This window comes from Mastigoproctus giganteus, chromosome 1 (genome assembly GCF_048544385.1).
Source record: "Mastigoproctus giganteus isolate SK-2022 chromosome 1, ASM4854438v1, whole genome shotgun sequence".
Taxonomy (NCBI): Eukaryota; Metazoa; Arthropoda; class Arachnida; order Uropygi; family Thelyphonidae; genus Mastigoproctus; species Mastigoproctus giganteus.
In genome coordinates this window covers 128,431,538-128,454,228 of record NC_143575.1, presented here as the reverse complement: position 1 = coordinate 128,454,228, position 22,691 = coordinate 128,431,538, and the positions used below count along the sequence as shown (strand labels likewise).

At 38.0% G+C, this 22,691-nt stretch overlaps 1 protein-coding gene across 1 annotated transcript in view; it reads right to left on the bottom strand.

The window, feature by feature from the left end:
- LOC150091132 (sodium/hydrogen exchanger 9-like) overlaps window positions 1-22,691 on the bottom strand; it is a 412,040-nt gene that overhangs the window by 283,471 nt on the left and 105,878 nt on the right. Inside the window, 1 exon segment of the mRNA XM_090387366.1 lies at window positions 12,603-12,700. Within this exon segment, the coding sequence (XP_090243492.1) occupies window positions 12,603-12,700 (98 nt within the window).

Sequence of the window (22,691 nt, the reverse complement as noted above, 5' to 3'; positions counted from 1 at the left end):
TGTAGTACTTTACATTTATCAATGTTAAACTTCATTTGCTACCTCTCAGCCCATCTGCTCAACCTTTCCAGATCCTGTTGCAGCAGCATTATGCTGCTGCAACAGGAGAAGGCAGCTAGGCCTCGCATAACGCGAGTTCGATTAACGCGATATTCAGTTAACGCTATTTGAAAAATGATACCAGTTTTCACTTTACACGAATCAAATTTCCAGTTAAAGCTACCTTTTTTTTTTGTGATAGTTGAAAAAGATTTGAATTGCGCGTTAAGCTTACCGCGAGTCGTACGGTCAATAAACAAACATTTGCCTGCTGCCCGCCTCAGTGTGTTCCATCAACCATCGGAAGAAGACGTGTTTGTCTCCTGCTAATAAAGTCAATGCAGACTTGCATTTAAAAATTCAAATTTTTTAATGAGCTATATGAAAATGTTACTGCGGAGGAGATAACGGTAAAAGAATTAGATGAAATCTTTCGTATCACATAGAACCTCAAACAAAAGGTTTGTGTTCTCTGCGATATTTATTTCGCCAGGGTCCAGAGAAGATTGTTGTCGGCTATCGGAAATTGATTGATGAAAAGAGAAAGTCAACACTGTTCAAATATTTCCGCAACAGTAATTTCTTCATTGTGTATTTTATGTCAGAGGTTCCCAAAGTTTCTCAGTTCACGGCGCCTTTAATGTCTCAGTAATTTTTTCAAGGCACACCCAGACCAAAAGAAATACCTAACAGTTTCATTTAGTAGTTAGGTCCAAACAACTTAATAAAATGCTGAAACGGTGAACTACCTCGCGCTAGTAGTTCGCGCGGTGTCTGACAGATGTCAAGTATCACTGTGTTTCCCTCCAAAATTTTAAATATTCCACGGCACAGTTTAAGAACCGCTGTTTTATGCAATAAACATTTAATTCTATAATTATTTTCATTACCTTTTACATTATATACAGTTAAAAAGTTATTTAAAAAGTATTTTTAAAATTCTTTATGGGCATTCCATAAGATTCCATAAGATTCCTATTGGTTATGATATTCGATTAACGTGTTTCCGTTTTGCGCGATGAGCTCGCGGGATGAATTATTTGCGATAATCAAGGCCCGCCTGCACTTTACATTTGACACCTCTCAGCTCATCTGCTCAACCTTTCCAGATCCTGTTGCAGCAACATACTGTCAGTAATGTCCTTAACAACCCTTCCAACCTTTGTATCGTCTGCAAACTTGGACATTAAGCTTGATATACCATCATCAATATCATTTATAAATACAGAAAACAACAATGGACCCAACACTGAACCCTGAGGGACCCCACTAATAACATTAGTCCACAATGAGCAGTGTCCATTGATTACCACTCTCTGTCTTCTCCCTCTCAACCATCCCTTTATCCATAGCAGCAATTTGCCTCCAATGCCACACTGCTCCAATTTGTGCAGCAGTCTTCCATGTGCAACAGTATCAAAGGCCTTTCTAAGATCCAAATATATAATATCAAATTTATTCCCTGCATCCAATTCTTTTGTGACTGCATCATAGTATGCAATCAAATTGGTCAGGCAAGACTTTCCCTTAACAAAACCATGCTGTGTCCGAGATATAACTGAAGTCTTGTCTAGATGATCCTGCAGTGCCTCTTTAACCACTGCCTCCATTAATTTTCCTGGAAAATAAGTTAAACTCACAGGTCTATAATTACTTGTGTCAGCCTTTGATCCTCCTTTGTGAATTGGGGTCATTTTTGCACATCTCCAGTCTATGGGTACCTTCCCTAAGTCCAAAGAAGCTCTCATAATTATGGCTAAGGGTTTGCTTACTTCCTTTGTTGCCTCCTTTAATATAACTGGATAGATCCCATCCACCCCGAGTGCCTTTTTTATGTTTATCCTCAACAATTTCTCCTCCACTTTCCTTTCAGTTATTACAAAATCATCTAGCTCACTGCCAAAGTTTACTTCACCTCTGGCATTCCCCTTCCTGAATAACTCACTATGTATGAATGTAGATGCAAAATACTCGTTTAGTTTGTTAGCCACCTGAGCAGGATCATCGACAGTTGAACCATCAATATCCAGTGGACCAATATGATTTGTCCCTTTCCTTCTGGAGTTTACATAGCTAAAGAACTCTTTTCTGTTTTTCTTTGCATCTTTTGCCAAGGATTTTTCATAATATGCATATGCCTGCCTAATCTCCTTTGTGACTTGGTTACAGACCCGCTTATATCTATCATAGACTTCCATATCACCCATTAATTTATATGTATCCCAAGCATTTTTCTTCTCTGCCATATGTTTCATTAGTTCATCTGACATCCAATTAGGCCTAAACCTTGAACAATATTTCTTAGTTGGTATGTAAAGTCTAGTAGCTTCCAAGATAAATTCTTTGAGTGCTTCCCATTTTCAATTTGCCGTTGGTAACATCAGTTGGTCGCACTGTATAGAATTTAAATACTGTCTCAAACTATCGTAGTCGTCTTTATGAAAGCAAAAACCCTTCCCTTTACCCCTAATGGTAGTTACCTCTTTGAGTAAATCTCTCTTCAGCACACTGTGATCACTGTCACCTAGTGGTTGCTTTATCTGCAGATTCTTAATGCATGAAGAATCACTACTGATAATCAGTTCAAGAGTATTACTCCCTCTAATTGCCTCCCGAACGTGTTGATGTAGAAAACAATCATCCAATAAATCCACAAAATCCTTGCTAGTGTGTGAGTGACCAACCCACAAATTCCAGTCAATATCTGGGAAATTAAAATCCCCGATTATAAGACTCTCTGATTTACTGGCCCACTATTTCCCTGTACAGTTTCTTATTATACTCATCAGAGTCATTAGGCCTATAGCACACTCCTACTCTCAAATTTGATCTCCCAATGCTTATGTCACACCAAACTGACTCGACACTGCACTGTCCAGCGATGTCGACTGGCTTCACTTCCTTGGATTTTGTGTTTCTTAACTAATAGCATAACCCCTCCTCCCTTCCTATCCTGTCTATCTTTTCTGTACATATTGTACTCCCCAAATTCAAGTTCTGCATTCCTTATATCTGTGTGACACCACGTCGCTGATATCCCAACAATATCTTTTTTTTTTTTTTTTATGAGAACCCCAAACACAAGAGGTATTAGAAACTATAGTACTTAGTACTGTGCTTGGGTTGGAGGTTGAGAATACGAAAGAAGTTATTTGTTGATATTGGACTTGAACTTCTGTAGACTGTAATTTGCAGGAAATACGTATGAGGGAATGTTGTTCCACAAAACGGCAGTTGAATGAATAAATGAGGAAGATGAAAAGTTGGTTCTGTGGGTTTGAAGTTGGACAGTAAATGGATGTTGGCTGGTGGCGGCACGTGTTCGGACTGTTTTGAAAGAGAGAGCAGGAATTATAGAAGCCAGTTCAGAAGAACAGTGCCCATGGAAGTATCTGTAGAAGAGGCATGCAGCAGAAACAATGAGTCAATGAGAAAGCAAGTGGAGAGACTCTGTTAGAGATGAATCATTAATTAACCTAACTGCCCTCTTCTGAATGGAATCAAGAAGCCTGAGAGAGGTTTTGGGGGCACCACCCCAGATGTGGGAACAATATTCCATGGCAGGGCAGTGCGATTTATACAGAGTGAGCAGCTGTTTGGAAGAAAAGTAAAGGTGAGAGCGAAAGAGAAAACCAAGTTTTTTAGATGCAGAGGAAGCAATGTTTGTAATGTGCTTGTGCCAAGAGAGAATAGAAGTCAGGGTAATCCCTAAAAGAGATATATCATTTTGCCTTGAAATCGGAGTGTCACTAAAGATAAGCATAGCAGCAGAAGAATCCATTTTGCGAGATATAAGACAAGACTGAGTTTTAGAAGGGTTGAAATCAACTAAGGTGTCTTTGCCCCACTGGAGAATTACCTGAAGATCGACATTTAAGAAATTGGCAGCAGATTTTCGAGAACTTGAAGCTGATTGAGCAGGACAAGGTTTCTCAAAATGGAAAGTTGAATGCAATGTGCTATCATCGGCAAAACTATGGATAGGATTTCCAGTCAATGGAAGAAGGTCATTGATATTCAAGAGGAAAAGAGTGGGGGAAAGAACTGAACCTTGGGGGACACCACCACCATTAGTGGAGAAGTTAGAAGACAGAGAGCCATCTACCATCTGCCTTTGATGTTTTGAATAATACCTCAAATTCATCAAATTTATTTACCAAACTCCTAGCATTGGTGTACACGCAAGTATACATGCACCTGTTCCTATTCTTAGCTACCCTAACACAAACCATGTGTTCACTTGTACCGCAATGACTCCCAGCAGTCTCTGAAGTACCCTGCATCTTGTTTTCCAGGCTGCTGCTCATTACAATAGAAGCAGTGCAAGAATTACTTTCAACTCTGCCAGTGGCTACTATTAATCTATTAGTCCTTGTATCCCCCCCAACCTAGCAGTTTTCCAACACACCTAACACTGCCTCGACAGCATCAGCAAATATTCTTGCACCCTTTCTATTTAAGTGTATCCCATCCCTGTAGAAGCAGTCTCTCCTGTTAACAAGTACAGACAAGGCTGAAAAAAATTCTACCCCTTGAGCCTTGCACAATCTTTCCAGGGCCGAATTGATCGACAAGGCCCTCATCATATACTCTTTCCTATTGTGTCTGGGTAGAATTGCAAACACTTTCAAATTCAACCCTAATTCATGGCTTTTTTTCAATGGTGACCTGTACTTGCTAATTAATTCCGCCAGTCTCCTACTCTTAATATCATTAGTGCCAACGTGTACAACGATATCACCTTTTGTGCCCTTAAAAGATGATATCCACTCTACAACGTCATCAGCCTTTGCCCCTGGCAGACATATCCTGATCCTGTTCCATCTATCATTTTTACATACATTGTTCCCTGTTTCCCTGACAATAGAGTCACCAACAACTACTAGTTCCTATGGGACCAGCGATTTCTGCCTTGGGTGTTGCTGCAATGTTGCGTGATGATCAAGTGCAAGCTCTGGTGTTGATGTGGGCAGCTGAGAACTTGATGGGCCCCTCAATTTAGATCCTTCGAGGGCATCCACCCTGTCCTTCAAGCTCTCATATAGGCCCATAACAATGCTGAGTTGTCGCCCGATTTCCTTACACTCCTTACATCGCACACACACAAAGACATCCCCCATGGCAATATCATGTCCTGTACCCGATTTCTCCACAAACATCAAGCAAGCAGTGCATTTTAATAGGCTGTGATTCAGAAGGCAAAGCCCCCCCCTCAGTTTTCTCCTGAGCCACAGCACTCCTATTAGCTTGAGCCTTTTGCTTTGCTGCTCTGAGTCATGATTTCGATTTAATTTCAATAAAATTTCAATTTCAGTACAAAATTATAATCCTAAACTTGTATCCCCAACACAGTTATAACGCCATTATATTTTTCAGTATCGAGTATTATCTATGAGTTCCGTTTATATAACTTCCGTATCAAGTTATGTATTAATTAATTATGTTACATTTGTAAAATCTTAGTTATATGTATTTAGTTAAAAAGTACAAATTAATTGACAATGAAGTTTATTTGGTTTGTTTGTTTGTTATTTGGTTTTTAGGAGCATTAGCAACTAAGGCCATATTGCTCAGGGAATATGTGGTGGTCATTCCTTGATCTTTCTGCATCCTCCGTATTTGGTGGTAACGGGCTCGAACCCCGGTCTAATCAAGAAGCGTGTGCTAAGCACTGCTGCTCCTTTCCACCTGGCTACGGAGGTGCCGACAATGAATGAAGTTTAACAAGATTAATAGATTTTACTGATTAATTGACGATATTATATAATATACTATACTATACTAAGCTAACGCCATCTAGTTCAGGATATAACGTATCGTATTTAGTTTAATTACATAGATTTAATTTTTACGTATGTTTAATAAGATATATTTAGTTTAATTTTAAAACATTTTTAAAAATGTACTTTTAATTAAAAAAAAAAAAGGCTGAAGGTACCAAAAATCAAGCACAACAAGTAATGTTTTTGATTTTTTTTTTTTTTTTTTTTTTTTTTGCAGGGCTTGTAAAGCAACTTTACAATTTGTTCACACGCACTGGAAAAAAACAGAAAAAGAAAAAAAAATTAGTTATTTCCTACCAAAATAACGATTAAAAATTAAAAATAGCCTCCAAAAATATAGTGCTCTTTAGAACCAATCTCCCTTTAAAAGGGATATTATTTACTAGATTATTCTTTATTACTAATGGACAAAATAATAGCAACTAATGGCAATTTTTAAAAAAGTTTTATTAGTCACCTAAAACCATAATTAATACTTTGTCAGATATCTAAGAGAATGTATACAATATTTGGGCACAGGATGTATGCAGTTTTTTAATGTTGCCTGTAGTATTTCAAAATACCATACTCTAATTACTGCCTCCAGCAACACATATTTCACCTGAAAGATTTTGATTAACCCTATTACTTTGTTAAAATGCATCTAGGATTTCTAATGGGGTTCAAAATCCAATGACTTAAAAGCCTAGATACTGTTAATGTTGACAAAAAAATTCTTTAAACTCTCTGCTTAGTAACATGGGGCAGAGTCACCTTGAAAAATGGATTATCCTATGATTTACAGCTCTTTCACTGAGAAGAAAGAGAAGATTTGTATGTTATGGCATTTAGAGTGATGTCAAAAGAATTCAATCTTCTCATACCATTTTCTAAAAAACATTCCCAGACCATTCCTGACTGGTGGGAAATTTCATGGTTTTGATGGTACATGCAGATTCATTACAAATGTAAAATTCTAAGCAGCAACTGGTGCCACTCAATTTAATTTTTACTAAAGGGGCATTATTCTTTTTAGACCAATGCTAGTGCTGCTTATCCCATGTAATGCATGCCTGCCTGCCACTATTGTTTAGTGACCACTGGTTTCTTAACTGGATGATTAGATCCTTTGGGGGGTGGCACAATACCTTTGTTCAAATTTTGGGGATTATCCAAACCCCTTGTTAAGATAATTAGTCTGATAAAATTTAACAGGTTATTTTAACTGTGGAGGTTCCTGAGCTGAAATTCTCCTTAAGCCCTTGTTAAAAAATTAGCAGCACCCTTCTGATTACATATGCCTGTAACATATGAATGTGTGAAACTAACAGAGAACTAAATGTATGAAGCTAATACAGAAGTAAGATCATTTATAAGCAGATAGCTACACACATGCCATGAACCAGAACAAATGTACTAAAGCCCTGTACAAGAAAAAATATACACAATAAAAATATTATATACACAAATAAAAACCACTTATCAATAGAGTACATTGAACGGTACATTACCAAGGATAGGCTTGCACCAGTCAATATACCTAAACCAGGGGTGGGCAACCTCCGGCCTGCAAAAGTGCATAATCTGGTCCGTGGTTGCTTTCAAAATATATAAAATAAATGGCCCGCCGAAGAATATATATCATGAAATTATGTTTCTTGTAATTTTTATTATATTTGCTGTTATTAAATTGTGTTTAATATTTTGATTGTATGACATCTCATGAATCATTTGGATTTGTGCCATATATCATGACTTGAGTAAGCAGCAGTTTTGCCAAACGGTAAGCAAGCATAGCTTCTGGCAACACTGATAAGCAAGTATTGACTTGCATGTAATCAGAAGTGGTTCCTGGACTCTCGGCTCTACAGAATGTGATTGCAGTACAAGCAGAGGACTTGGCTGTCACAGACCATCCGGAATTTGCTGAAATTGGGCCCACTTGATTTGAGTGTCACCCGAATATCAGTTCCGCCAGTGTTTTAGACTCCCAGGTAGCAAGCACAGCTTGTCTGGCATATCTAAGAGAATGTCTGTGACAACCAAGGACCAATTTATCTGTGTGATACTTATATGCATAAATCTGTGTGATGCCAAGTCTCTCTGATATCCCAACAATATCTGCCTTTGATGTCTTGACTAGCACATCAAATTTATTTACTATACTAGCATTGGTGTACATGAAACTGTTTCTTACTCTTACTTACCCTAACAAATACCACCCGATAGGTGGAATAGGACCAGGGTATGTCTGCCAGGGGCAAAGGTTGATGACGTTGTAGAGCGGATATCATCTTTTAAGGGCACAAAAGGTGATATAGTTGTACACGTTGGCACTAATGACATTAAGAGTAGGAGACCGGCGGAATTACTTGACAAGTACAGGTCACTGATGAAAAAAAGCCGTGAATTAGGGTTGAAATTGAAAGTGTCTGCAATTCTGCCCAGACACGATAGGAGGGAGTATATGATGAGAGCCCTGTCAATCAATTCGGCCCTGGAAAGATTGTGCAGGGCTCAAGGGGTAGAATTTTTTTCAGCCTGGTCTGTACTTGTTAACAGGAGAGACTGCTTCTACAGGGATGGGATACACTTAAATAGAAAGGGTGCAAGAATGTTTGCGGATGCTATCGAGGCAATGTTAGGTGGGTAGGAAAACTGCTAGATTGGGGGGATACAAGGACTAATAGATTAACAGTAGCCACTGGCAGAGGTGAAAGTGATTCTTGCACTGCTTCTATTGGAATGAGCCGCAGCCTGGAAAATAAGATGCAGGATATTTCAGAGACTGCTGGGAATCATTGGGGTACAAGTAAACACATGGGTTGTGTTAGGGTAGCTAAGAAAAAGAACAGGTGCATGTATACTTGTGTGTACACCAATGCTAGGAGTTTAGTAAATAAATTTGATGAATTTGAGGTATTGCTCAAAACATCAAAGGCAGATATTGTGGGGATTTCAGAGACGTGGCGTCACACAGATATAAGAAATGCAGAACTGGAATTTGGGGAGTACAATGTGTACAGAAAGGATAGACAGGATAGGAAGGGAGGAGGGGTTATGCTATTAATTAAGAAACACATAAAATCCAAGGAAGTGAAGCCAGTCGACATCGCTGGACAGTGCAGTGTCGAGTCAGTTTGGTGTGACATAAGCATTGGGAGATCAAAATTGAGAGTAGGAGTGTGCTATAGGCCTAATGACTCTGATGAGTATAATAAGAAACTGTTCGGAGAAATAGAGTGGGCCAGTAAATCAGAGAGTCTTATAATGGGGGATTTTAATTTCCCAGATATTGACTGGAATTTGGGGGCTGGTCACTCACACAGTAGCAAGGCTTTTGTGGATTTATTGGATGATTGTTTTCTACATCAGCATGTTCGGGAGGCAACTAGAGGGAGTAATACTCTTGATTTGATTATCAGTAGTGATTCTTCATGCATTCAGAATCTGCAGATAAATGAACCACTTGGTGGCAGTGATCACAGTGTGCTGAAGTGGGAGTTACTCAAAGAGGTAACTACCATTAGGGGTAAAGGGAAGGGGTATTGCTTTCGTAAAGGCGACTACAATGGACTGAGACAGTATTTAAATTCTATACAGTGGGATCAACTGATGATATTGCCAACAGCAAATTCAAAATGGGAAGCATTCAAAGAACTTATCGTGGAAGCTACTAGGCTTTACATACCAACTAAGAAATATTGTTCAAGGTTTAGGCCTAAATGGTTGTCAGATGAACTAATGAGGCATATGGCAGAGAAGAAAAATGCATGGGATACATACAAATTAACACGTGACACGGATGCCTATGATAGATACAAGTTGATCTGTAACCAAGTTACAAAGGAGGTTAGGCAGGCGAAGGCAGATTACGAGAGATCCTTGGCAAGGGATGCGAAGAAAAACAGCAAAGAGTTCTTTACTTATGTAAACTCTAGAAGGAAGGGGATGAATCAGATTGGTCCACTTGAGATCGAGGGGTCAACTGTTGATGACCCTGCTCGGGTAGCTAACAAACTAAATGAATATTTTGCATCGACATTCACACATGAGGAGTTATTCAGCGAGGGGAATGCCAGAGGTGTATTCAACTCTAGCAGTAAGCTAGAGAATCTTGTAATAACTGAGAGCAAAGTGGAGGAGAAATTGTTGAAGATAAACACAAGAAAGGCACCTGGGGTGGATGGGATCTATCCAGTTATATTAAAGGAGGCAGCAAAGGAGGTAAGCAAACCCTTAGCCATAATTATGAGAGCTTCCTTGGACTCAGGGGAGGTACCCATTGACTGGAGATGTGCAAATGTGACCCCAATTCACAAAGGGGGATCAAAGGCTGACACAAGTAATTATAGACCTGTGAGTTTAACTTCTGTTCCCGGAAAATTAATGGAGGCACTGGTGAAAGAAGCACTGCAGGATCATCTAGACAAGACTTCAGTTATAGCTAGGACACAGCATGGTTTTGTTAAGGGGAAGTCTTGCCTGACCAATTTGATTGGATACTATGATGCAGTCACAAAAGAACTGGATGCAGGGAATAACTTTGATATTATATACTTGGATCTTAGAAAGGCTTTTGATACTGTTGCACATGGAAGACTGCTGCACAAATTGGAGCAGTGTGGCATTGGAGGCAAGTTGCTGCTATGGATAAAGGGGTGGTTGAGGGGGAGAAGACAGAGAGTGGTAATCAATGGACACTGCTCATCGTGGACTAATGTTATTAGTGGAGTCCCTCAGGGTTCAGTATTGGGGCCTTTATTGTTTTCTGTATTTATAAATGATATTGATGATGGTATATCAGGCTTAATGTCCAAGTTTGCAGACGATACAAAGGTTGGCAGGGTTGTCAAGGACACTACTGACACTATGCTGCTGCAACAGGATTTGGAAAGGTTGAGCAGATGGGCTTCGAGGTGGCAAATGAAGTTTAACATTGACAAATGTAAAGTACTACATATGGGAAACAGCAACCCCAGAGCAACGTATCAACTCTGTGGTACTACACTGACAGTGGTAGAGAATGAAAGGGACCTGGGGGTGGTGGTGCAGGCAGATATGAAGTTCTCTGAGCAGTGCAGACGAGCTGCAAGAGTAGCTCATGGTGTATTGTCAATGATATATAGAAATTTTTCTAGCAGGGATAAGGAGGTGATTATTCCCTTGTATAAGGCAATGGTCAGGCCACACCTAGAGTACTGTATACAGGCCTGGAGGCCTCATTTCAGGAAGGATGTAGAGCTGCTGGAACGAGTACAGAGAAGGGCAACTAGATTGGTGAATGGGACAAAGGGGTTCTCTTACGAAGAAAGGCTTAAGTTTTGCAAATTACAGTGTCTGGAAACTAGGCACCAGCGGGGTGATCTGATAGAGGTGTACAAAGCCTTGAATGGTTTGAGCATGCTCAATGCTGATGGGATTCTTCCTCTAGCTCAGAAAAATCACCTGAGAGGGCATAAATTCAAATTGAGGAAAGACAGATGTAGGATAGATGTGCGGAAATTTGCCTTTAGCCAGCGGGTGGTTGGTGGGTGGAACAGACTTCCATCCCTTGTCGTGGAAGTTGATAGCCTAAATAAGTTTAAGGCTCAGCTGGACAGGTATTTCGAACGAACAGAGGGGTGAAGTGGAAGTGGTTATTTTTATTTATTTATGTTACTTTTTTTTTTTTTTTTTTTTGGCTGATGCTGCATAAGCTTGCTTTCTTGCATCAAATGCCTCTACTAATGCTAATGCTAATGCTAAAGCCCATGTATTTACTTGTTCCATGATGACTCCCAGCTGTGCTTGAAATTCCCAGAAACCTGCTCTCTAATGCTCATTTCAATAGATGCAGTGCAAGGCTTATGCCTCATTTCCAGATAACCTGCTCAATGTACAACTGTCTCATGCATGTAGTTATTGCTCTCTTATTTAAACCATTGCATTTCAGAAGAAAACAAAAAATGAGGTATATGTGGTGGTGGTGGTTTATGATATGTTAATATTTTAAGTTTCAATGAGGTTCAAAGAAATTCTCACATTTTAGAAATATACAGTTTCATTAATGTAATTTTTAATATTTGTAAGAAAGGAACTTTCTTACAAATATTAATTATGCCAATAGAAACATGACAATGCATAGACTAAATACATGATATTCAGATGGGTGATAATCTACTCTATTTTATAAACCTTCAATTTCACTAATTTCCAGCTCTTTTGAGAATTTATTGGCATAAACTGGAAAACTGACTGGAAAGTTGCCAAGCTTGATTGGCATACTCAACTGAAAACCTGTCAAGCAAGAAAAGCAAAGTCAAATTTTGTTGTGAAGTGATTCACTTAAGAAATGTAATCGACTTATATGCCTTTGTTGTAATAGGGGTGTCATGATACATTTAAAAAAGTTACAGTAAAAAAATTGGGAGAGGACCATCAACAATTTAAAGTGAAAATTAAAGAGATAGAACACTTATATGGTTGAACATTATTATTAGTCTTTTTTTCTTTATGGTTGGCAGCATAAAAAAAGAAAACTTAATGGGCATCTGGACCTCTATGCATCCTCAGAGAACTCATAGCAATACGTCACTCACAAATATGAGGAAACTGAACCACTGACACCATCAAGGGAAATAATATCAAAAATGGTAAACAATAGAAGAGCCAATCTTACCCCTGAGGATGTCTTGGTTTTGACAGTACTACCATAAATGAAATTATAAAGCATAATTACCTAGTGACACAAGAGCAGCTGCTATTATCTTTAAATTCATATTTACAGCAAAATAAAATTAACAAAATAATTAATCTTACCTGGATCAGTAGCTGATATAATCGCTCCAAAGTAGAGGCAATTAGTAAATGAAAAATCTAAATATGGCATCAGCTGCAAAAAGCCGAACATCACAGCCCTACAAACAAAATTAAAATGTTATGATTTATTTACATTCACCAACAGAGTATGTGTACTCTGTTGGTGAAGTGAAAGCAACATACACACATAGCACACACTCTACCAGAGGGCTAAATACATAAAACACAAAATAAGCAATAATTTTGATATCACTAGTGCCAATAAAGTTAACTTGACTGACTGAAAAAACATGACAATGTATTTTTGTAAGGATGAATTTAAAGTGCCACATAAATAACCAGAGGCATAACTAGGGCATGACAAGTGTAGCCCCAACCACAGTTGCACATTTGTCACAGGCACCAATGGAATTCAAATTTAGAATAACTCAATAAATGAATTTATAACTGATTTTTAAAAAAAATTAAAATCGTTATTATCTGAATAAATTATTGGAAAAACTTCTCTTTTTTTTTATAAAAGTACTATCTCATGAATAATAATTTAATAATTATTATTTCTATAACACAATTATTATAATTCAAAATATTGATTAATTATTATTATTAGCCATATGATGCAAGGAAGTCTGAGGCTTACGCTGCACCAGCCAAAAAAATTCCCGAGTTACCATGAGAGAGAGAGAGAGAGATTGACAGAAATAGAAAGGAATCACCAAGAAAGAGAAGAATGATGATATCCAGCTGAGGACCTTGGGTGTATTATAATATAATTATATTAAGTCCCTGGCTTCCTGCTGTGACAGATATTTTGTACCTTTTTTGACAGATATTATGTACCTTTAACTTTGTTATTTAATAAGTACTTTACATTCAATAAAGATTTATTTTTTTTTTATGAAAATAAAGGATAATTTCTTAGAGGTGTCAAAGTTTCTATAAATAGCTATCTCATATAGTGTGTTAAAAAAAAAAAAATTAAAAGATGGGAAAAAGTGTCCAACCACTCTGATGAGGAAGAAATACAACTGAAACAGCTGCCAGGGAAGTAAAACTCTTAACCTAGCAGTAGTCACACTATACCTGACTGGGTATGCAGCAAAAATAATCTGCATACAAAAATTTTTTTTGTTCAAAAATGACCAAAACTTTTTCTACCTTACTAAACGCAGACATAATTTTACTAGCGTGTTTTTAAGTAAAACTGTGGTTTTCGTACTGCATGAAAACAGGTAATAATTTCACTAAAACACCTGACAGATTTAGTTCAAATACTATCGCAACTTTTTTGTTTAGTAGCTGTGCTACACCTCACAGATATTTCTCCAAAAAATATTTAAAAAAAAAAAACGCCACAACACATACATTATAAACACACACACACAACAATATTTGTTGTGTGCGTGCAGCATAAAGGGTGTTTCAATTAAAAGGCACCAGATTTTATTTGAAGAAAAATACAAACACAACAGCTGTACGTGATGCCTGCTCTTCAGTATACATTTTGCTGTATAGAACTGCTGGTTGTACAAGGGTAGCTTGCATCACCTCTACTCATGCTAAAACTTTATGGTTGTTCTGTTTTTTCATTTCAAATAATCAGTTTATATTTGATTCAAACGTACACCAATGATATTTTTAGGCTAAACTGAGGGCAGGAAAGAACTTCCCCATTCAGAAAAAAGCAGTTGGTTATGCAAAATTTAAATTCAGAAATTGTAAAATTGAAATGGTAACACTTAGTCACATTTTAACATCAAATTCAGAAAAGCTGAAACAAAAAAAAAAGGTGCAAAAGATAAACAACCTAAATCTAAAAAGAAGCAAGACTGACCGTGCTACCTTTTAACTGAAACATCTTATACACATATAAAGTTAAATTACAAATACAAATTTAATTAACAGGAAAGTTGTTGTTTGTTATTTGATTTTTAGGGGCATTAGCAACTAAGGCCATATTGCTTCGGGGATATGCGGTGGTCATTCCCTGACCTTTCTGCATCCTCCTTATTTGGTGGGCACGGGCTCGAACCCCGATCTAATCAAGAAACGTGTGCTACACACTGCTGCTCCTGCCCACCTGGCTACGGAGGCGCCAGGAAAGTTGTGAATAAAATTTGCAAGATGAAAATGCAATGAAAACCAATGTACATAACATTGTGTTATGTACATTGGTGTACAGTGATTGTACATAACAATGGTAGTACTAATTTCATTTGTAATTTAAGTAGCATGTGTCTTACTAGGGAACAGGAGGGGGGGTCTTGAGCTTGGGTACTAAGTTTGCCTTGATGCCCAGTAAGCCTCCGGTCGCTGAAATAGCAATGGGCATCGAGAGAGCCGTTTATAAGTTACCAGCGACCCAGGCTAATGAAGTATGCATTAGAGTGGCGGCTATTTGAGTCAGGCCAAGCTGGCCCCCTCCAACCTTAGTATTATTCATAGAAAGGCTTTGAGGGAGTTTAAACAGGATGACGAGATCATTGTCCTACCAGTGGATAAAGGTAGGGCTACAGTTATCTTGGACAGAGAACAATATTGTAGTAAAGCATTAGAATTGATACCGCTATATATATAAAGTTACCCACCGTAATCCGTTGGTTAGTTGGGAATGACAAGTGAATAGCCCTTTACAACATTGGGAAGTCTATTGGTCATTACATGCTGCTGGATGTTGTTTACCCAGATTCTATGGGCTCCCAAAGATACATAAAGTAGGTGTATATACCGCTCAGACCTATTGTATCATTTATAAACAGTCCTACACATGCTTTATCTAAGTACTTAGCTAAGCTAATTGCACCCATAGTAGGACTTTCCGGCTTTGTTATTAAGAACAGTAAGGAATTTGTGGACTTTATAAAAGGACAGACTATACGGGAAGATGAGATAATGATCTCTTTTGATGTTACGTCACTGTTTACTTGTATTCCCATTAAGTTTGGCTTACAGCGTGTTAGAATGGCCTTAGTAAAGGATGTATTGTTAAGTACCAGGTCACCTCTAAGTATTGATGACATTTGTGAAGGAGCGGAGTTTTGCTTATCTAGTACTGTTATGGTATTCCAAGATGTCATGTACAGGCAGGTCCATGGCACAGCCATGGGTTCCCCCATTTGTGCCATAGTAGCCAATTTAGCTAATTTAGCTATGGAAGAGCTAGAAGTCAGAATGTTTGGGGATGTGGAATTTCCCATGCGCAGATGGAAGAGATATGTTGATAACACATTCTCCATTATACAAAGGGGGAGAGAAAATCAGGTACTTAACGTACTTTTTTTTTTTTTCTTTTTTTTTTTTATGTGAACCCCAAACACGAGAGGTATTAGAACCTATAGTACTTAGTAATGTGCTTGGGTTGGAGGTTGAGAAGACGAAAGAAGATATTTGTTGACATTGGACTTGAACTTCTGTAGATTGTAATTTTCAGGAAATACGTATGAAGGAAGGTTGTTCCAGAAAACGGCAGTTGAATAAATAAATGAGGAAGATGAAAAGTTGGTTCTGTGGGTTTGAAGTTGGACAGTAAATGGATGTTGGCTGGTGGCGGCACGTGTTTGGACTGTTTTGAAAGAGAGAGAGAGCGGGAATTATAGAAGCCAGTTCAGAAGAACACTGCCCATGGAAGTATCTGTAGAAGAGGTATGCAGCAGAAACAGTACATCTATGAGAAAGCGAGTGGAGAGACTCTGTTAGAGATGAATCATTAATTAACCTAACTGCCCTCTTCTGAATGGAATCAAGAAGCCTGAGAGAGGTTTTATGGGTGCCACCCCAGATGTGGGAACAATACTCCATAGCAGGGCGGATTTGCGATTTATACAGAGTGAACAGCTGTTTGGAAGAAAAGTAACACTGAGTGCGAAACAGAAAACCAAGTTTTTTAGATGCAGAGGAAGCAATATTTGTAATGTGCTTGTGCCAAGAGAGATTAGAAGTCAGGGTAATCCCCAAAAGAGATATATCATTTTGCCTAGAAATCGGAGTGTCACTGAAGATAAGCATAGCAGCAGAAGAATCCTTTTTGCGAGATATAAGACAAGACTGAGTTTTAGAAGGGTTGAAATCAACTAAGTTGTCTTTGCCCCACTGGAGAATTACCTGAAGATCGGCATTTAAGGAATTGGTAGGAGATTTTCAAGAAGTTGAAGCTGATTGAGCAGGACAAGGTTTCTCAAAATGGAAAGTGGAATGCAATGTGCGATCATCAGCAAAACTATGGATAGGATTTCCAGTCAATGGAAGAAGGTCATTGATATACAAAAGGAATAGAGTGGGGGAAAGAACTGAACCTTGGGGGACACCGGCATTAGTGGAGAAGTTAGAAGACAGAGAGCCATTTACCATCACCCTCAGTCATATGCTGGAGGGTTTGGTCTTTTCCTCTTCACGTTGACCAGGTGTCTTGAAGAGAACCTCTCTTCACGTTCGTTGCCACCTAAGCGATGTAACAGGGCTTACCATCAAGAAGGTGTTCACGAGTGCATTTTAGGGAGGCAGGCCAACCGGACTTCTCCTAAATCTTCTGTAATAGAGAGATATTGGATCCATCAGTGTTTTAGGCTGAGTGTCTAATAACACACAGGATACCTGTTCCCCTCCAAGCATTTTTATACTTGTCCATAACTGTGGCAGAGAAGAAATTGAATAATAAATTAAGTGGGATCAAAAGGGGAAAGCAGTGTACCTCTCACAAAGTATGGACAAGGTACAGGAACTCCCCGACTTACATAAGGATTGCATTCCGCAGAACGCTATGTAAGTCGGGGAATTTCCCCCAAGCTTGTGCAGCATTCGCAACTGTGCTCACTGAATTGATAGAATGAAAAAAGACATTATTATTATTAGCATATGGTGTAAGAAAGCCAGAGGCTTATGCTGCACCAGCTAAAAAAAAAAAAAAAAAAAAAAAAAAAAAAAAATTCTGAATTACCCTGAGAGAGAGAAAAAGGGAATCACCAAGAAAGAGAAGAATGATTTTTTCCAGCTCAGGACCCTGGGTGTGCCGAGCCCATACTCACCAGATGTGAGCCCCTGGGGTTACTTCTACCATCATCCAGCAATGCACAGGAAGACATGTTCGATGAACATGTAAATAGAATTATTTATTGTGTTGCTTCAATTTTTTATCTCGTGCACAGGCAGCGAGTGGTCAGGCACGCGGGTGCATAAGTACACGTGCCTTGAGTGACCCGGTTCAAGCCAGTGACTGCTGAATATGGTGCTGTTTATTGTATTCTCTCTACCTTGTGAACTTCTCTGACTGTGTGATCATCCCAGAGTATAAACAGAAAATAAAAAATTACAAAAGCATGCAATTTAAAAAAAAATTTCAAAATTATAAAATTACAAAAAAAAAAGAGGAGACAGGCATAATGTCAATAAGTTTTACCTCTCGAGCATCGTTGCCAGAATCGACGTCTTCGGCTAATAAGTATGCCGCTGCGGAGGTTGAGGGCTCTGGAGATTTAGAAGGGGTCGGCCGCTCAACCTTATGAAAGAACATATTAATGGATGACTGGACGGAGGTTTTTTCTTTCCATTGTAGATTTCTTTGTAGCAAGCAAGCATATCATTCGCCCCTCTGTTAACTTTTAAGAATTGTTTGCTGTCAGGATCCATCTTCTCAAACCTTGCCGTTGCCGATGCAATTTCATGAAATGCCACTGCCATCTCTCTGGCGATGAAGCGTCTTGGCTGCTCATTTGGATCATCTTTAGCTTCGTCAACATTTTCTTCTTTCACTATTGCTGCCTGCAAGTCAATATGTTATTCGTTAGATAATTCCTTCTCTTCTTCCTCTATTAAAACTCCTCCACGTTTTCGGCACCAACCTCCAACTGAAGTAGCTCTGCAACCTTTACAATCTTATCTGTAACCTCTTTGTATGATTCGTCTTTTCCAAATCCTTCAAAGCCTTTTACGTGCTGTGGGGATATTTTCTTCTATGCCCCATTTAAACAACTTTTAGTAATTTCCGCCTAGGCCTTATTAATGTTTAAGATGGTGTGGTAAATATTGTAAGATTTCCAAAAGTTTTTTAATGTAAAATTTTTCTCATCATCTACTGCAGACAATGCCTGAGCAAATGTTGTGCAAAAATACTATAGCATTTAAATTCGAAATAACACCCTGATCCATAGGTTGGATGAGTGAAGTTGTGTTTTGGGGAAGAAATATGACTCTCACGTTCGAATTGAAATCATTTAGATGCGTCAGATGTCCAGGAACATTATCTAAATAGAAGCAAAATCGTGAAAGGAACGTTGTTGTCTTTACAATATTTTTCAACCTCAAGAAGGAAGCAGTATTTAAACCAATCCTCAAAGAGATATTGTTATCCATGCTCTCTGGTTCAATCAGAAATCCACGGGTAGGGTGGCTTTATTGATGTCCTTAAATGCACGAGGATTTCCAGAATGGTACACAAACAATGGTTTTAATCTGTAATCTACCGCTGCATTAGCCCCAAGCAAGAGAACTGTCTTTTGACGCCTTGAAACCTGGCATTGTATTTTCCTCTTTGGCAATGTATGCTCGATCCGGCATTTTTTTCCAATACAGAGCAGTCTCGTCAACGTTAAAAATTTGCTGCGTTGAATAGCCGCCTTCATCAATAATTTTTTCCAACACATCACAAAATTTCTCTGCAGCTGCAGAATTGGCATTGGCGACTTCACCACATACTTTAACGTTGTGAAAACCACCACGATGCTTGAACCTATTTAACCACCCATTGCTTGCCATGAATGTGGATTGGGGTTCGCCACGCTTATCCTTAATATTTTTATAAATACTTATTGCTTTTGCTTGAATGGTCATTAGACTCAGTGGCACTCGCTTCTGAATCTGATTTTCCATCCATATTATTAACAGCTGTTCCATCTTCGATATAGCGGTTGAACGTTGTTTTGTGATCACTTTTGTTGATCTTAATTGCCTTGATCCTTTGACATGTTCTTTTATACGCGCACTATCCTTTAAAATAGTATTCACTGTTGAAGCAGCGAGACCTAATTCCTTTGCAGTAGATGACAAACTTTGTCCTCCTTCGTACTTCTTAATCATTTTCATCTTCGTTTCTAAATCAATTTGTTCCATTTCCTGGCACAACCACTTGCACTTTTAGTGGGTCGTTTACCCTTCTTCATTGAAATACGTAAAGCGGAATGAAGAGAAGTTTCTGAAAATTTGTTTTTTATATGATTGAAGATTTCAGTGAAAATTTCATTTCACCGTAATAGCGTAAAAACCCACACAATTGCAGTTATCAGTATTATCGCAAATGCAATAAGATCAAGTTTACTACCCGTTTATAATTAGAAGCATGAAGAGAAAAGCCCAATAAACTGTAAAGTGAAAATTGTTGTATGGTCGTGATCTCCAGAAACGTGTTTTAGAAAAATATCAGAAAGGCGTTCAAAATTGATTCTTATAACAGGAACATATGATAATGATGAAAGGGTAGAATGCTTGAAACTATTAAACCACTCATTGCTTGCCATGAACTTGGATTGGGGTTTGCCGTACTTATCCTTAATATCTTTATAAATACTTGTTGCTTTTGCTTGAATGGTCATTAGACTCTGGGTCACTCGCTTCTGAATGTGATTTTCCATCCATATTATTAACAGCTGTTCCATCTTCGATATAGCACCTGAACGCTGTTTTGTGATCACTGTTGATTTTAAGTGTGTTGATCCTTTGACATGTTCTTTTATATGCGCACACTGTCCTATAAAATAGTATTCACTGTTGAAGCAGCGAGACCTAATTCCCTTGCAACAGATGACAAACTTTGTCCTGTTTCGTACTTCTTAATCAGTTTCATCTTCATTTCTAAATCAATTTTGTTTCATTTCCTGACACTACCACCACTTGCACTTACTGTTGGTCACTTTCCCTTCATCATTGTAATACATATATAGGAATGAAGAGAAGTTTCTGAAAATTTGTTTTTTTATATGATTGAAGGTTTCAGTGAAGGGGAACACATTTCACCATGACAGCGTAACCCACACAATTGCAGTTATCGGTATTATCGCAAATGCAATAAGATCGAGTTTACTACCCGTTTATAATTAGATGCACTAACAGAAAAGCCCAATAAACCGGAAAGTACAGATTATTTTTGGTAGTGACCTCCAGAATGTGTTTTAGAAAAATATCACAAAGGCGTTCAAAATTGATTCTTATAACAGGAACATAACCCCAGCGGCTCACATCTGGTGAGTATGGGTTTGACACACCCAGGATTCTGAGCAGGACCCTGGGTGTGTCCTATCATTCTTCTTCTTCCTTGGTGATTTTCTACTACTTCTGACTCACTCTCTCTCTCTCTCTCTCTCTCTCTCTCTCTCTCTCTCTCTCTCTCTCAGGGTGACTCAGAATTTTTTATTTTTTTTGGTTGGTGCAGCATAAGACTTAGGCTACCTCGCACCGTATGGCCATTACTAATACTAATATGATAACAATGAAAGGGTAGTGTAATTTCCATTATAAATATAACCTTTTAGAGAGATAAATATCTTAGTAATATAGTGAAATTTTCAACTTCCAAGGACTTGGAACGAATTACAAATTTATTTCTATGGGATGCAGAATACATTTCCACCAGCCAGCAAAAAACTTAGGTAAAGTCGAATTTCCATAAGTCAGGGAGTTCCTGTAGTTCCAACGCAGGTGTATGTTATATAAAATAATTAAGGAAAATTAAGATTAAAACTAGGTGTATATAGTAAAAAAAAAAATATATATATATATATATATATATATATATATACACACAACTGTTAAGAAGTAAAATAAGCAGAGAAAGGAAAATAACAAAAGTTATCATATGTCTAATGCTCCAAAATGTGCAGTGCAGCAATAAAGGAAGCAAAAGGATATAAATAATGTGTGGTTTGTAAAATATATAAAGTGTCTGTGGAAATGAAAAGTACACAAGGGCCCGAACTAAGAGAAGTTTAAGGGATAGTCAAAAGTGGAAGTGAAGTAGTGGTTAAACAGGTTAAAGAATTTGAAAAACCTGGTACAAATGTGAACCAGGTTTTGAATTGAAGAAGCAGAAAATAATAATAATAAATAACATATAAATAAATAATTAAATAAATAATTTTAGCAAGAGGTCGAATCAGGGGATGGCAAATATGCAAAATCTGAATATAGTAGATGAAAAAATGATACATAGTCAGGAAATTCATCAGGGGACTACTCTTGACCACGTACCAGGCACTGCATTTCCAAACTTGTCTATAGTATCAGGAAAAGGGGGAAAGCAAATATGCAGCCTTTATCTTAATACCTTGTCTACTAGTATTACGATAAAGGCTGCATATTTGCTTTCTCCCTTTTTCTAATACTATAGACAAGTTTGGAAACTTAGTGCCTGGTACATGGTCAGGAGTAGTCCCCTGATGAATTTCCTGACTATGTATCATTTTTTCATTTACTATATTCAGATTTTGCATATTTGCCATTCCCTGATTCGACCACTTGCTAAAATTGCCCTCCATATCTGAATATAGTGTTATTTATTATTATTATTTTTTGCTTTCTCAGTACCAGTTCATATTTGTACTAGGTTTTTCAAATTCTTTAACCTGTTTAACCACTACTTCACTTCAACTTTTGACTGTCCCTTAAACTTCTTAGTTTAGGCACCTTGTGTACTTTTCATTTCCATTTTCACAGACACTTTATGCATTTTACAAACCACACATTTTATATATATAAATAAATAAATAAATAATGTGTGGTTTGTAACATAAATAAAGTGTCTGTGAAAATGGAAATGAAAAATACACAAAGTTTGTTTGTTTGTTTGTTTGTTGTTTGGTTTTTAGGAGCATTAGCAACTAAGGCCATATTGCTCCGGGATATGCGGTGGTCATTCTCTGACCTTCCCACATCCTCCGTATTTGGTGGTGACGGGCTCGAACCCCGGTCTAATCAAGAAGCGTGTGCTACGCACTACTGCTCCTTCCCACCTGGCTACGGAGTCACCAATACACAAAGTGCCTGAACTATGAGAAGTTTAAGGGATAGTAGAAACTGGAAGTGAAGTAGTGGTGAAAAAGTGAAAGA